Source organism: Colletotrichum costaricense (genome assembly GCF_030867565.1).
Source record: "Colletotrichum costaricense strain IMI 309622 chromosome Unknown Scaffold_20.1, whole genome shotgun sequence".
Taxonomy (NCBI): Eukaryota; Fungi; Ascomycota; class Sordariomycetes; order Glomerellales; family Glomerellaceae; genus Colletotrichum; species Colletotrichum costaricense.
In genome coordinates, this window is record NW_026848249.1 from 441,107 (window position 1) to 456,703 (window position 15,597).

Consider the following 15,597-nt stretch of genomic DNA (forward strand, 5'->3'; position numbering starts at 1 on the left):
TGGAATTGCAAATGGTTTTCAGGAGTGACAGACATCGCTGTGCTTAGTGGAATATCATTTACGTCTTTTCTTAGAAGAATTGATTAGTTCCTGAATGGCAACCTGACTTTCGAAGCCCTCCATTTTGAGAAGATCCACCATAACCTACGAACTTTCATCATGCACCAAGTACTAGACCACTACCGAAGCAAACATTACCTTCCAGGGTGATGTCCCGCCTACCGCCCAGCATGATACCCTAATCCCTCATCCCCAAGCGTGGGGCTAACATCACCAGGAACCCTCGGGCTGACATCGCCGACCCTCGGGCTCACTTCACCAACCCGCGGGCTAATATCGCCAACTCTTGGGCTAGCCGTGGCATCGCTTCCCATCTCGACCGACGAGCCGCCATACCGCGGACTACTCGGCATCTCGCTCGCACTAGCTGGAACCTCGAGCTCCGCAGCATGGGCATGTACGTCGCGTTGGTGACCAGGCGACGTCGGCGAGTCGAGGAAGCCAGGCTTCGGTTCGGGAGAAGAGTAGGGGGTATAGCCAGGCAGCTCCGACATGGCACTCTGTCGCGACACCTCTGTGCCAGCCGCCTCATGCGCCCTCCTTTTTTTCTTCCGCCGGAGAAACAGGAACGCACCGAGCCCCACCAGCGCAATGGCAGCAACACCGCCTACAACGCCGCCTGCGATAGCACCCTTTGATGGACCACCAGGATCCGGCTGGGTAGTCGATGAAGCAGATGAAGACGGCGATACCGTGCTGCTGGGCTCTACAACGAGAGTGTACTCTGGCGTATACGCCGGTCTCCTCAGTGACGGATCAAAGATGTACTGCAAATAGACATCACTCCACGCTCTCGGTGCCTTCTGACTCGCACCACCCGACGACGTTCCACCCACGGCAGCGACAACCTGCGACGGCACGGGCGCAAGACGCTTCGCAGCTTCGGTATCATATCGGCCCGTATAATTCTGGCTCGCGAGCGAAAAGATCTCAACGGGCATGTGTTCGGCGCAGGTATTCACATTCTGCATCCCCCCGTCGTTCTTGGTCTGCATGCCGCCCACGATGAGCAGGTTCTCGCCGACGGCGTGGCAGGTGTGGCCGTACATGCCGTCGGCGCGGGTGTGGACGAGGATCCAGGTGAAAGTTGGGAGGGTGAGGACCCAGATCTCTTCCGAGGTGATGTAGGTCGCGTAGTTCTCGACGCCGGCGATCATGTAGATGTTCCAGGAGGATTTGTCGGCGGCGGGGACGAGGACGGTGCAGATGTCGGAGCGGCCTGTTGGTATGTCGGGGAGGCCAAAGGTTTCTTGGCGGAACCAGAAGCCTGTTTCGATGTCATAGATGTCTACGAAGGAGAGGTTTGTCTTTTGGGGGCGTGTTAATTAAGGGGAGCTGCCTAGGGGTTGAAGGGAACTTGCATTGACGTTTCCTGCGTTGGCACCCTCGATGCGAATACCGAAAGGCGTTGGGTCTCGCGTGGTCTGGCCGCCAATATTGACAATGATCCCCTTTTCGCCAACGGGCACGTGAACCATTGCGCCGTTCATGCGCGGGCCGACGTATGTCGGGACAGAAATGTTGGTGAGCTTCGGCTGAGAGCGCTCTGCGGTATCAAGCTCGAGCATGCCTTCGAGGACTGCAAGATGTCAGGCCTCGATTCTTTCTCGCTGCTTAGATAGAGGAAGTAGGACATCAAAAAAAACTTACACCGAAAGTCAGCTGAAGCCGTATACGCAGCGTTCGCAGGACTAGATCTCCTCTGCACGTATCCCTCAAAGATGTAACTCCTATTCAACGTCGGCGCGTCGCAAAAGGCAGCAGCGCCAGGCCTGTCAACAATCTCGCCATTATTTGCCACATCAAAGTTGATCGACTTGGACCATCGCCCGCCGTCGACGTCAAATTCCCAGATGGCCGGCTCGGGTATATTCGGGTCGGCAATGAAGGATGGGTTGTTGGGGCTGTTGAAGGAGAACCACCCTCCGAGCTGATAGATCTTGCGGGTGGTTTGGGAGTACCATAGCGCGTGTTCGATGAGGCCGTTGGGGACATCGGGGCTCTTGAATATGGATGAGTACGGGCTGGTTTCCTGGTTTGTGAAGTTTTGTGAGAGGTCTAGGACGAGGAGTTGAGTATCTGGGGTGTGTTAGGACGGCAAGGCATAGGGCTCTGATGGTAGTATGCTCACGCATTCCCGCGTCATATTGGCCGGCTTCTGTGTTATAGAATGTGTTATTGTTCTTCGGCACGTACGTGTTGCCGCCATCGACGTAAACTTTTCCATCGGCTAAGACACCTACAGCCGGTCAGGTTAGACTTGACCATAAGATAGTAGAGTAAGAGGGGGCTAGACTCACTTGCATGTCTCCAGATGCGGCAAAAATGCTGCGAAAGGTCATACACGCTACTGTTGATAGTCGGCGCCGGAACGGACGTCGGAGCGGAGAACACGGATGATGTAGTAGAGGAAAGGAGACTTTCGGAAGAGCTGGCGCTGCTCGCGACCTGTCTAACATTCAGCTGACCGAGGACAGGCCCCAGAGCAGCTACGAAAAGCAACGCAAGCCACGGGACTTTCATAATGATAGTGTCTCAAAGGCACGCGAAGAACGATATGACGAAGAAGGCCAGAAATGCGGCCAGCCGGTCGACGGGGTATGGACGGGTATTTGCAGGAACACGGCGAAGAAAGAGAACGGGGGAACTGGGGGTGTTGGGCTTCGCTTCATTCTACGCCGCACAGCAGCAATCAAAGAGAAGTATTGCAGACCACACCCCATGTCCTGTTAGTACCAACAGGTTTCGAGATGAAATGCTGAATTGGGAAAGCAGGAGGCGTTCATCCTCCACCGGGGAAGATTGATTGGATCTACGTGAAGACATGCAGGAATTGGGTTGGGTTCACCTCGGACTGGGGACCCGTAAAGAGACGATTGACAGAGACACAGCATGGCCCAAACCATAAGATCTAGAACCCTCGTCGGACAAACAGCAAACAGGACGGGTTGGGAAGGGGGACACAGACACGGTCCCTCGGAGGCAGAGGTAACAGCACAAAGTCGATGGTTTCCAAGCCTCAATATGCCAGTCTCGGCCGGCCTGACCGGCGATCGAATCAGACTGTTGTCAGCAACGTGGGCTCTGTACCATTGGGCTGGCGTTGGTCGTTGGATCAAGGTGGTGATGCGATCGCGGCCCTCATTTGCCTACGGCGTAGGACGAGTGAGCTTGGCCCCCAATGAGATTCTGGACCGTGAGATATGCACAAAAGGTGCAGGGAGCCAGAGCCTACTTGCTTATAGGCACATAGTTTTGAGCTGACGGCCTCCACACGGCAGGTAAGTTAGCTCATTTGGGAGAAACCGACGCTAGAGAAGCTTATCAGCGATGATTTCTACAGCTACTTCAATGGAGACAAGTGAAGGTGATTGATGGAGGAGGGTATTCCGTGAGTTTGAATGAGAGTGTGTACGAGCCAGGCTGTGGCCTCCTCTCTCATGGGTGAGTTTGTCAGTGGAGGCTGAAGATGAGTGTTTGCTTGTGAAACCAACGCGTCGTGCCTGTCCTGATTGGGATCTGGGCGGCTCGTGGATAAAACTGGTTTCGTGTAAGAGCTATGAGAAAGGAATAGGCAGGCGTGATGGTAGTGTTCGATAGTCTCTTGAGATGACTTGGTTGCATCAGCCTCTCACTCATGACGGGAGGTAAGATGAGTGAGAGTGAGTGTACGTGTATGTTGAGTGAAGCTGAAGAATCACAAGTGAAATCCAGCCACTTCCCCAACTCCCAGAATGAAATCTCAGCCTCCCACACCCGCCTGGATTAAAACCGCCGCTAACAGAACCCAGACCGAGCCTAAGAATCCCACAGTCTCCAAGTATCTGCGTCTCTTCTCTTCGTCCAGTCTCTTTCCAAGGCTCCAACAGGTCGGAACGCATCCAGCGCCGTATTCCGGTGGGATTCTGTTAGCGGGGCCGGGTCACCGACTTTACCGCAACAGACGAGAAACAACCCCGTCTCGCTGGTGGACATGCGCAAGTTTCCCATCTTCTCAATGCTTCCCCCCACCGCCAACCGTGGACCACCCCGCGTTCCCGGCCCAGCCGCCTGAGTCGCCCGTTACGCATATCCGTGGACCCTATGGCCTCTTCACCAATCACATCTTACCGTTGTCAGATGGCACAAGATGGCACAGCGATCCGTCTTGCGCTGGCGTCCTGAAACCTGCTCACCTCCATGCCGTTTTGGGACTCGGTGGCAGCGGTCACAGGGCTGTTGCTTGTCATGTGCGACGGTGCAGCGAGATAAAGCTCACCCCTGCTTATTCGAATGGGCTTCTGCTGTCCTGATAAGAGGCGTGACAATCCCCTTTGGATTGAAGAGCTGAAGAAGGTCGACTTGTAGCTTCGTATTCATCCTACTTGTCTCTTGCGTCCATTCTATCAAAGTTGAGCTGCCGAGTCAGTTGAGAAAGCGCCCAGAACTCAAGATACCCTCATATTCAATAACACCAAACCAATAAAGGACCGGATCCTGTAAATCATCGCCAAAATGCCGGCCATTCTCTCTAACCTGTTGGTTCGCCCTCAGTAGAATTGAAGGGATAACCTATGCTTACAATGACTCTAGAGCCCCGTCAGTCGAGCACCAGCAACAATCAAAGCTCGCAACAACACAGCTTACCGCCACATCCAACTCCGTCCCCTCAACCGCAGACTGTGCCACCCATCTCGAACTCCTCGAGACATTCGTCACACTCCGCGACGCAGTCCACCTGCTCGCTGCCGACGCGGGCCAAGTACCCGAGCGCGTATGGGACCTGTACTGCGACCGCGCCGTCGCCCGTTTCGAGCAATGGACTACTAGCGCCGAGAGGCCGGCGGAGCAGATGCCGCCTGTTGACGTGCTCATGGCGTGGCACGCGCTGATGCTGCACCCGAAGGCCTACGCACGCTTCATCGACCTCGGTGGCCGTCTGGGTCTGGATGGGATTAACTGGTCCGAAGTTGTAAGTTCCACTGTATACTCGCACTGGACTCTTATGCCCCTAGTAGAAGAGAAAGGTGCAACTATATCGGCAAAGTATGCTAACCGTTCACAGTCGAGATCGTCAAACCTCGAATCTCTCATCGCCTCAATCGACCTCCCTTCCCTCCTCTCACCACCAGCCTCCCAGACCGGCACCTTCGCCCACACCTCTCAAACAGGAACAATCCTCTTCACATACCCTCTCACTGCAGCAATCAACCGCCAATTCTCCTTCTCCCTCAAAATGTCCTCCCACGCCTGGCTCCACAGCTCAAGCCCCGCAGACCTACTGGCCGCGGCGCAAACCCGCTACGCGCAATTCTTCCACCTCATCGCCGCGCACCTGGGCACCGTCATGGTGCCGACGCTCGACATTGACCTCGTCTGGCACACGCACCAGCTCGCGCCGGCGCGGTACATGGCCTACTCGAAGCGGATGACGGGGAAGCTGGTGGACCACGATGACGAGATCCCCGACGAGAGTCTGGCGGTGCTGTCGACGGATATGAGGGCGCTTTGGAGGGAGGCGTTTGACGAGGAGTATCTCCCTGCTGCTTGCCAGGAGGATGCTGGGTGTGGAGGCGGTTGTGGTGGTGGATGTGGAGGGGAGGGTGGATGCGGGAGCTGTGGTGCCATGAAATGAGCATGGAGGTTCGTTACGCTGACGGAGGGACGGAGCGCATGTAGACAACGGCATTGTATATGGAGTTTGCATCTCGGGCTGAATACCTACATAACAATCATCTTTAAGAGCCAAAAAGTTCAAAAGCGAAGCTTCGCGAGCTGTGATTGCCTCGTGGCGGAATCGAACCGCCGATCTTCTCATGTCACTAATACTAGTGAGACGCTATACCACTTAGCCAACAAGGCGACTGTTTATTGGTTGTTGAGATTCTCGCGGCCAAGACCAAATATAAAGCTACGTGGAGCGGCCCCTAACCCCAGCCGTACATCTCCCGCCCCCTTGCACCAAGTTTCGTCCCGCATTGAAAGTTGCTGCTTTCTCGGAGCTCTCCATATTACATCTCATGGGCCATCCCGACACGGCCACCCAAGGCCGCCCACAAACGTCCCCGCCAAGCACGTCAAAGTCGTATTTTTCACCCGGGTTTCCATTCTTTTTCAAACTCAATTAGAATGTTTAAAAGGGGCTCACCTCGGCTCACTCAACTCCCCGTCCAATAACACGTCATGAAAAGGTAAGCAAAGCGCGGTATAACGGAGTATAACTTCCAATAAGACTCCCCAGTGGGCTCACCGAACAAGGGATGAACGTATAAGCAGCCCATTTTATAATGATAGATCATAGTTGCTCCGTCACTGCGGCGGCTACTGGTCAGGGTTTGACCTTACTGCCGAGGCACGGCTATCATTCCGCTGCTTCTAGAAGAGAAGGAAAGCAAGAAAGGTGCCTGGGCACAATTCGTTGAGTACCGTGGAAGGCGTGGACTTTATCGGATTCGCCGCGTCGACGGCGCCGCCGCCCGGGGTTGACAACTTAAAGGAGAATCCCCGAGTCTTAACTCGGATGGCCCAGCCCTATGCGTCGTGTATCTGTTTATAGGCCCCTCCTTAATCGTAGCCCCCCAGGTTTTGAACAACTGTATAAAGCAGCTTTCGTCGACGGTCTCTCCTCGTGATCTTGTCTCCTTCCTGCAGTATCCTCGCTCATCCTCTCACCGGACCACCTTCGTTTTACACAACACCAAAGGCACACTTGTAAGGGCCGTCACTGTCTTTCCAGAAGCTCGAGAAATCCCAAAACTTCCCAACGCTCTTTGTTTCTCAAGAACCCCATACCCTCTCAAAAGACTCATACAAGATGCGCGCCTCAGCAGTCCTCGCCGCAACCTGCGCCATGTCCGTCACCGGTGCCGCCGTCCCCCGCGACGCCGCTCCCGCAGCCCACCCCTGGCTCGCCCCCGACGTTGCCGGCGGCGCCGTCCGCGGTCCCTGCCCGATGCTCAACTCCCTCGCCAACCACGGCTACCTCGCCCGCGACGGCAAGTCCATCTCCATGCAGGACCTCATCGCCGGCCTCGGCTCCGCCCTGCACTTCAACGAGTCTCTCGTCCGCACCCTCGGCACGCCCGCCTTTGCCACCTCCACCACCGGCAACGCGAGCACCTTCAACCTGGACGACATCGCCAAGCACAACGTCATCGAGCACGACGGCAGTCTCTCCCGCGCCGACTTCGCTGTGACGGGCGACGCGAAGACCTTCAACACGACGGTCTGGGCCGAGACCAAGGGCTACCTCGAGTCCGGTGCCGCCGCCTCCGACAACAAGGTCGGCGTCGCGACCATGGCTTCCGCGCGCAGCAAGCGCATCGCCACCGCAAAGGCGACGAACCCGTCCTTCAACTTGACGACCAGCCAGGTCACCGTCTCTCTGGGCGAGTCGGCCGTTATCCTCGGCACCATTGGACAGAGCTACACCGCGCCTGCTGCGCCGGTCGAGTGGTTGAAGGTCGTCTTTGAGGAGGAGCGTCTTCCGTTCAACGAGGGGTGGAACACCTCTGCCGATGTGATTACCACTGCCCAGGTCCTGGGTCTGTCGCAACTCATTGCTACTAGCAGCAGCTAAGCTTGAGCTCGTATGGTGATTGGGTTTAGGATAGAAATAAAATGCGTCATGTTTAACGATTTCAAGTCAATGTCCCAAAGTAGCGATATCGCCGGCGCCGTCGTGAAGACTCAATTGTACTTGTGGAGAGCTCCACGATATTGTCGAACGAGTCCATGAGATGAATGCGTTTGGTGGACGGCAGTCCTCAAGTTCCTCGGCATCTGCCCACGGTGGAGGGTCTCCTCGAGTGTCGTGACTCGTGGACTGGGGATGGAGCCATGTTGAATGAAAAGAAAAAGGGGGTCTCGGCGTTGCATCCGTGCCTTCGTTTTCGCTCAAACTTTTCGGCCCGCACAGGGGCAATCGGAACAAACGTTGCACCGCATGAGAGACTCCATCCCAGGCCGGCACTATGGGCAGTTATGCACGGTCGATAGTCGGTCGCTCTAGACTGATATTGGTGTGGCATACCTCTGTGCTATGGAAGTCTTTATATACAGTCCTTCTCAAGCCTCGTGGGGATTGAGCACCTTTGCAGAAGAAGAATCGAGAGTCTATCATGACGAAATGTCATTCATGTTGACCGAAGACGTGCCATCTTGGTGATCGTTGTTTGCTAGGCGCAACGATGTATGGGACGCCTGAACATTTGCTCGAAGAAGCGAACAAAAAAGGGAGAGGAGTAAGCTTGTTCCAACTGAACACTTCCTTCGCTGTGCCTGGATCAAGTTTCGGAACGTGGAGTTGATGCCCTAGAGGAACACGGCCGACGGAGGAAATGGCGAGGACGAGAGGTGAAGTCGTAGTTGATGACATTGGGGGAAAGCCGCTATTACGAAAAGGGAGCGGGATGCACCGCCGATCCCTCGGTGCCTTATGTACTAATACCTAATCGTGCTTTGCTAACCTAAGACACTTGGGTACCGTCGGTAGCTGGCAAACGGCGCCCAGTTGAAGAACAACCCCAAATCATTTTTTTGACCATTCGCCGGCACAAGCTCACAATATCTCCATTCCATTGAATAAATAGACATAGTTGTGCTATAGTTGGCAAGGTCTACCTCTCCACTGCACATGGCCTATACACGGAGATTTTACTCCGACGTTGGAGGCAGGCAGGGAGCGGGAAGCAAATCGGACGGAGATCTGCGATCTAGTACCTTGGGGACCTTAGCGCCGTCCGGGAGTACCATCATTCCCCCACATCATGACGTTTTACGCCTCAAATCCTCAAGCTTCAAAGCCTCAAAGAGCTCGAGGACCTGGAGCTTCACCCCTCTTTGGGGAGGTTTGAGGCAGAAGCCAAGGTGCGAACTCACATGACGTCAACTCGAGTTCAGACCTCATGCATCTGTATATAAGATCTTCCAACCCCCTTTCATGGTTGGCAAACTGTTCTTGCACCTCATCAAAATCTGCACTGATATCACTTACTATCAACCATACTGCAACAAGTTTTGTCCCAAGATCAAACCATTTTCATTTCAGTCAATTCCTCAACAACCACCAATAATCACCATGCCTCGCGACGGATCTGGAGCCTCCGACAACAAGGTCGAGGAGACCCACGACGTTATCCACGGTGCCGGCGCCATCAAGGTGAGATGAGACAATCCTAATTATCAACCCCCTCCAAAAGTAACCCATGACTGACCAATTTATCCATCAGGACCCTCACGTCGACCGCGCCGACAAGACTGCACCTCTCCCTGAGCCTGAAAAGGGTCTCGCCATTGATGGTCTTGCCGCCAGCGGTGGCTCACTTCCTAAGGGAGAGGGTGCTGGACAGGGCGGACGATCCAACTAAACTTTGCGGAATGAATAAGTTAAAGGATGGAGATGAAGAGAGGGGATGATAATTAGTCACCGAAATATGATCATACTGCATATAGATGATGTCATTTGGTGACGACTACGACGAGGTAGTCTTAATGAGAATGAATTCTTTCAAAGGGTTTCCTGCTTGCGTCTACTATGCATTTGGTCCGCATTGTACTCTGTTCATCTGTATGTAATGATTGAACACCAAGATGAATATCAGTAAATATGCTGCCGTTCATCTCTTCAGGTATATACCTACGTGAAGGCCAAATATTACCATCTATTATAGCGTTCTCAATTCCGGTACTAGGTTTCTGAGAAGAGGTGCTGCGATCTCATTGAGAAAAGGGAAGATACCAAGTATCGCGTACACTAAACAAAGACTATCAGGATCATCCAATCGATCAAACATCGCCGTCTTGCATTGAAAAGCGGTGCCGGTAACTAGTTACTCACAAGAAATGATCGTATCCCACGATAACCACGATCCTGCTAGCACAAGGCAAATCCGCGGAAATTCCCGGATACCGAACACCATCAGAATGAGGACGAGTAGCTGATCGCTTCTCAGTGAGATCATCATACTGGTGGCTGTTCTGTCGGCCATAAACTCTGACGGGCAGCGTCGTCCGTCCGTTCCGTGATCGGCAAGTGCAAATTTGTAGATGAGAGTGGTGCCTTCGTAGATTAGGTTGGAGCGAGTGTTGGAGACGACAATAAACAACTAGCGATGGAAATGGGCAGCTTGATTAAGCTTGACAAAATTTGAGACGAACGAAGCTTTCATGTCTCACCCTGTCAATTACCACATGTCAATCGCAGACAACACATTAGAAAACAGAGATAGGTAGTCACGTAACAGACATCAAAGGATTGCATCAAGACAGCCACATCAATGTATCAGTAATGCGAAACTCCAATTCATGAGGGGGACGTGAAATAGTCCACGAGTCCATATCATACCAGCGCAAATGGCGCATGATGTCCCTATTTTATCTATGCCCCTCCTCCCAAGCTCATCGTCATTCCCAAATTCCAACATGGTAAAAAGCAAACGCGAATCCTCCCTCGGCTCTCAAAGTCTCAGAGATGTGTTCAAGTCCTCAAGCCTCAAATACCAGAACGACACCATCATCACCAGCAGTGACAACCCTCTCTCCAGTCTCACCCTGCACGAAGCCAAGCACACCACCACCCTCTCCATCGCCCCGGTGTCCCTTCCACTCCTTGACAAGACCGCCATCCTGTGCCCTCAGATCCCACCGCCTCACAACACCATCCATACCACACGTCGTCAGCAGCCAGCTGTTCTTCACAAACTCCACCTTGACCACACTGAACTCTTCGTGCGCACCGACAAGACTCCTCCTGACGGCAAACCTCCTGCCAGCGTCAAACACGGTAACACTGCCATCGACGGACCCAGCAGCAAGCAACGTAGAAATCTGTCCCGGCCCGCCCGCCGCCGTCGTAAAGCTCAGCGCCTCAATCGAATCCGACGCCGTCTGCAGCGCCGCCAGAATCTGTCCTCCGCCTACAACGTCCGACGCGCTCTTGCTCTTCCCGCCCTTGCCGGCCTGTGCAGAACTCGCCAGCCTAGGCAAACTCACGATGCGGATCGCGCCACCGGCACCACCAACAGCGACCAACGTGCCCTTGGGATCCACCGCGACGCTGTACAACCCGCCCTCGACCACGAAGCGCTGGTCCTCGGCCGTCAAGCTCACCGTCGTCTGGCCGTTGCTCTCCACCAGTCCCGCGGCCGCCGCCTCTCCCCAGACGTCCCACACATACAAGCTCGCGTCCTCGGAGACGGTGCACAGGAAGTTTCCGTCGGGCGTCCAGGCGCCCGCGGTGACGGGGGCCTGGTGAAGCCAGTACGTCTGCACGAGCTGCAGGCAGTTCGCGGGGTTACCGCCTCCCGCCGCGATATCGATGGTGTACACCCACACGGAGTTGTCGCTGGCGCCGATGGCGATGGTGTTGGGGTATTTGGGGCTCGGGCAGGCGGCGATCCAGTTGACCTCGGGGACCTCCTGCGCCTCGGCGATGAACTTGATCTGGACGCTCGCGGCCTCGGCGGTGGGGGAGTTTACGCGCAGGGCGTGGACGCGGAGCTTGCCATCCATGCCGCCGCTGACGAGGAAGTCGCCCTTGGGAAGGGTGAAGGCCAGGGCGTTGATGCTGTCCGTGTGGCCGTCGATCGGGTAGATGAACTGGAGCTCGGTGGACTGGGGTTGGGCGGCGTCGCCGGAGAAGGAGGCGGGCAGGACGGGGCGGGAGGCGGCGGCGGCGGTGGAGAGGAGGTAGCCCTTTCCGGGGGCGTCGTCTGCGTCGCCTTCGGAGCCGCCGGTGGCGATGAGGGTCGGGTGGACGGGGTGCTGGGCGATGGCGAAGACGGAGTCCTTGTGGGCGTCGAAGTAGGCGACCGAGTCGTTTTGGAGGTTGATTTCTTCGTTTTCGTCGTCAGAGTCCATGGGCATGTCCTCGTCGTCGACGTTGACTTCCTCGCCGACCTCGTCGGCCTCGAGCATCTCAGGCTCCGACTCGTGGCCGTCGTCTTGGGGTGTCTTTCCGTGAGGGGCCGACATCTTGTTTGTTTGTTTCGCTTGTGTTTGGGAATTGGGTCTTTTTCGTGTATCTTTCGAGTTGAGGTTTTCGCACTCTGGGACGTAATGCGCCGAATCCTCTTGATTCTTCTTTCGAGAAGAAAGATAAAAGGGTATGACGTAGAAAGGAACGCTGGGTATCGATCCCTTATTTATTGCAGAGACAACAAGGGCGCAGAAGCAGGAAGACGACGTTGCTTTATTAATCGTCAATCGAGGGTTCCGGGTGCTTGATAAGCAGGAATTGCGCTGCGCGGGTCGAATTTTTTTGCAGCTTTCTTGGATGGCGGGGTGGCGGGGTAATTCATTCGCAGGTTGACGGCCTCCACTGAAAACTGCAGGCGGTGAGCTCACCTAAGGTGGGAAGCCGGGGCCACCGGTTGCTGTAGCCCCCGGGATCATGGCGGTCGGTGTGACTCTTCACTGGCCATCGGCGGCACGGCGCTTGGCCCGGATGGATTCAATGTCCGTCACGGAGGTAAAGCGAATACATAATAGCTGCCTCATGTGGTTGGATTGCTGACCTCTCAAATATGCCCCAAAATCGTCTATCATAACCTTTTATCCGATCGTCGTGTAAACTGACTGCACAGTTTACACATCGAGGTACATAAGTTGCTTCAACTCACTCATCTTTCTCTCACTGCCTTCCTTCCTCTCACCTATAGGTACTAAGCGCAACGCCTCATTATGAAGACTTCAACTCATGCTTCTCTACTTCAGGATATCTTCTATCAACCTTACTCAACCATAGCATCACAACTGGACGTTGCCATGCCTCAAGGAGACGTCCCTTCATGAAAATCGGCCATCTAAACGCCCTGCACGCTGGAATGAAAATGAAGCCCTACTACAATGATATATCCATCTCAAATCAACTCCCTCCATTACGACTTACACTCTCCTCTATATACAATTCTCAGCATCTCATCGCCGCAGAGATCTTGATCGCGCCCATGACTACCGTCACCTCCGATCATTATCAGCAGGCAACTCCGTCGGTCCCTCCCCGCTAGCCAACTCTGCAGGCGGCTGGGGGTGCGTATACCCTTTGTATTGCGTGTGCCCTGCGCCTTGATGCTGGCCACCGGGGTTCATGAGGACCTTGTCGTTGTTGTAATACCCAGCCATATCTGTCCCAACCATTTCTGACGCAGGTGGCGATGCCTGGGGATATTGCCCATTATGCTGTTGCTGCGCGTACTGCTGATTCTGGTACGCGTACGCGCTCTGAGACCCCATGGCCGACGACCCATCCATCTCAGGTGCTGTGGGCGTCTCAGCGGGCTTCACGCCCGCGTACCGGTGCTTCCGCCGCCTCCACCACAAGAACAGGCCCACGAGCGCTGCTATCGCGACGACGGGGACGACGACTGCGACAGCGACGATGCCGCCCGTTGACAGACCACCTGAACTCGCTCCCGATGTGGCGGCGCCGGTCGCGCTGCCGCTGGTGTTGTCCGCTCCGGCCGCCGTTCCAGTCGCACTTGCACCCGATGTCGCACCGCTCCCTGCCGCCGCAGTCCCCGTTGCCGTTGCCGACGCGATTGATGCTCCCGAGGTCGTCTTGGGCACGAGATCGCTTGCCTGATACACCATCCTGATACCCCACGCGTTCACGCCATCACGGTCCGACATTGTAACAGCCTGCGTAGCCACCACACCATTGTCCGTCCGTGTAATATCAACGACCGTCGCGGGGCCCGCCATCCACGTGCAGAATTGTGTCTCCCACACGTTGGCAAGCGTCATGTCGTCCTCGACACACGATAGCGTCATATCTCCGCGGTATGGACAGCATGTAACGGTCGTGATAGAGCGCACACCGCCGTTGCGCGAGCACTGAGGTTGCGCGGTGTAGCCCGTCGGGCAGACGGTTCCGGGGGAATAGAAGGCCGTGCTGGCGCCGTTGAACTTGTTGGGTAGGCATTTCGAGTCATTGTCGATGGCGTAGACGTTGTTGGTGAGGTAGATGCCCGAGCAGGAGGACGCTGGTGGCGAGAAGTCGGCCGTTTTGAGCGGGTTTTCGGGAAAGGTTGACGCGATGAACGTCGTTTTTGTTGAGAGCGCCATTTCGAAATGAGTATATGTGGTGAACGGTCGTGAGAACTGGTGTCTAGATGCTTTCTGTCGACAGATGAATGAGCTCTGAGAGGTCGAGTTCGACTTCGACTTCGAGCCTGTCTTTGCCTACTCGTGTAAGACAAGACAAGGATGACCGCGTGTGGGTACTACTACACTGCGAGATCAAGGAACCTGAGATGAAGCGATTCGCAAACGACGGAAGGGGTCGCACTTGGTAAGTAATTGCAGTGAATGGCAGGCAAAAAGATAGAACAGAGGGAAAACGGGACACGATCAGCAGGGAGCCAGGGAAGCACTCGCTTTTCACAGAATCCTTCGTGCTCATCCATTTCTCAGCTCACACTCTCGCACTCACACGCCCCCTTCTGGGTCATCCCGTCCAGTCCGCGTCAACCAGTCAGACGGCGCCAATCCGACACCGCAACCGATGAACCCCATGTCTGGAACCTTGGAGTCCCTGAAGTCCCATCGCACGAGACGGTGGTGGGTGGAAAGAGAAGGGCAGCATCCGTAAGGATTCAGACGGGCTGGGGCGGTACAAGCAGGGGGGGGAGGGGCCAAGCATCTCAGGTACTGCAGGCAGCCAAATAACAGGTACCAGCAGTCTAGCACACCACCGCTTGGGAGGTAAGAAGAAAAAAAAGTTCATAAATTTGGATGTGACGCTAGGAAGAAGGGGGAATAGTTTAAAATGGCGCTGAACTGGAGCCAAGCGAAATCTCCATCGTCGCGCAGGCAGGCGCTGGGGGGAGTCTGTGAGGTGCCTTCGCGAATCCTTCGGCAGGGATCTGATGGCCGGGGGCTGAGCCAGCGGGCGTGTCTGCATCCGTGATCTGTGCCATGTTCAGTGTCTCGAATCTCTCGATCTAGACCTGCTGTTGTCGATGACAAACGTTCTGATAGATGTGCTGAGGCTGATAAGATGCTTCGGTGGTGTCTTGTAGAGGAGAAGGTGAAGCAGATTTGTTTGTAGGGGGACAGAAAGATGAGATGGCAACTGCTTCCCGTCCCCTTGTAAATACCCACAGAAATTGAAGCTGTTAGCTCATCCGTCAGATTTTGGCTCATTGGCTCTAGTGCGTGAGCACGGAAAATGAAATGAACCTTGGAAGGGATCCAGTGGTGGGTTTCTTTCCCAGTCATCCGGTTTCCGTGGCAGAATATCGAATGAACGAGACGCGCCCCGGCTTCTCCTTACCTTGTCCTCAATCATCCTTCGAATATGGTGATGCCGCGCAAATGATCGGATGCTTTCCCCATGTGTTCTTCCCGATGTATCTGTGCATTGTAGATTTTGGTGAATAAACCCGACAGGATGGTGCCGTTGGAAATGGCAGGTACTTGTTCCAAACCCCCACGACGGCGCCCCGGGCCGCAACGTTCTAAATCTTGGAGCCCTACTCCGCATCGTGAGCCTTACTAGAACCATAGTTTGACTCCAACAACTGGCAAGGGCTGCGATGCAACAATTGTAGAACATCA

General features: G+C 55.0%; 6 protein-coding genes across 6 annotated transcripts; 3 read left to right on the top strand and 3 right to left on the bottom strand.

Annotated features, from left to right (window-relative positions):
- Positions 1–218: 218 nt before the first annotated feature.
- CCOS01_14316 (uncharacterized protein) lies at positions 219–2,583 on the bottom strand (the record flags this gene model as incomplete). The annotated part of the gene is made up of 5 exons (XM_060462460.1): positions 219–1,367; positions 1,428–1,639; positions 1,711–2,139; positions 2,192–2,299; positions 2,361–2,583. 5 exons carry the CDS (start codon positions 2,581–2,583, stop codon positions 219–221), a joined length of 2,121 nt encoding a protein of 706 aa, XP_060306945.1.
- A 1,971-nt stretch (positions 2,584–4,554) lies between these two features.
- CCOS01_14317 (uncharacterized protein) lies at positions 4,555–5,674 on the top strand (the record flags this gene model as incomplete). The annotated part of the gene is made up of 3 exons (XM_060462461.1): positions 4,555–4,577; positions 4,633–5,011; positions 5,105–5,674. The coding sequence occupies 3 exons, from the start codon at positions 4,555–4,557 to the stop codon at positions 5,672–5,674; spliced, it is 972 nt and encodes a 323-aa protein (XP_060306946.1).
- Positions 5,675–6,853: 1,179 nt separating this feature from the next.
- On the top strand, positions 6,854–7,618 carry CCOS01_14318 (uncharacterized protein; the record flags this gene model as incomplete). The annotated part of the gene is made up of 1 exon (XM_060462462.1): positions 6,854–7,618. One exon carries the CDS (start codon positions 6,854–6,856, stop codon positions 7,616–7,618), a length of 765 nt encoding a protein of 254 aa, XP_060306947.1.
- Positions 7,619–9,118: 1,500 nt separating this feature from the next.
- Positions 9,119–9,407, top strand: CCOS01_14319 (uncharacterized protein; the record flags this gene model as incomplete). Its single annotated transcript, XM_060462463.1, has 2 exons — positions 9,119–9,199; positions 9,270–9,407. 2 exons carry the CDS (start codon positions 9,119–9,121, stop codon positions 9,405–9,407), a joined length of 219 nt encoding a protein of 72 aa, XP_060306948.1.
- A 1,117-nt stretch (positions 9,408–10,524) lies between these two features.
- Positions 10,525–12,012, bottom strand: CCOS01_14320 (ribosome biogenesis protein Sqt1; the record flags this gene model as incomplete). The annotated part of the gene is made up of 1 exon (XM_060462464.1): positions 10,525–12,012. The coding sequence occupies one exon, from the start codon at positions 12,010–12,012 to the stop codon at positions 10,525–10,527; it is 1,488 nt and encodes a 495-aa protein (XP_060306949.1).
- A 984-nt stretch (positions 12,013–12,996) lies between these two features.
- CCOS01_14321 (uncharacterized protein) lies at positions 12,997–14,103 on the bottom strand (the record flags this gene model as incomplete). Its single annotated transcript, XM_060462465.1, has 1 exon — positions 12,997–14,103. The coding sequence occupies one exon, from the start codon at positions 14,101–14,103 to the stop codon at positions 12,997–12,999; it is 1,107 nt and encodes a 368-aa protein (XP_060306950.1).
- Between the last annotated feature and the right edge of the window lie 1,494 nt (positions 14,104–15,597).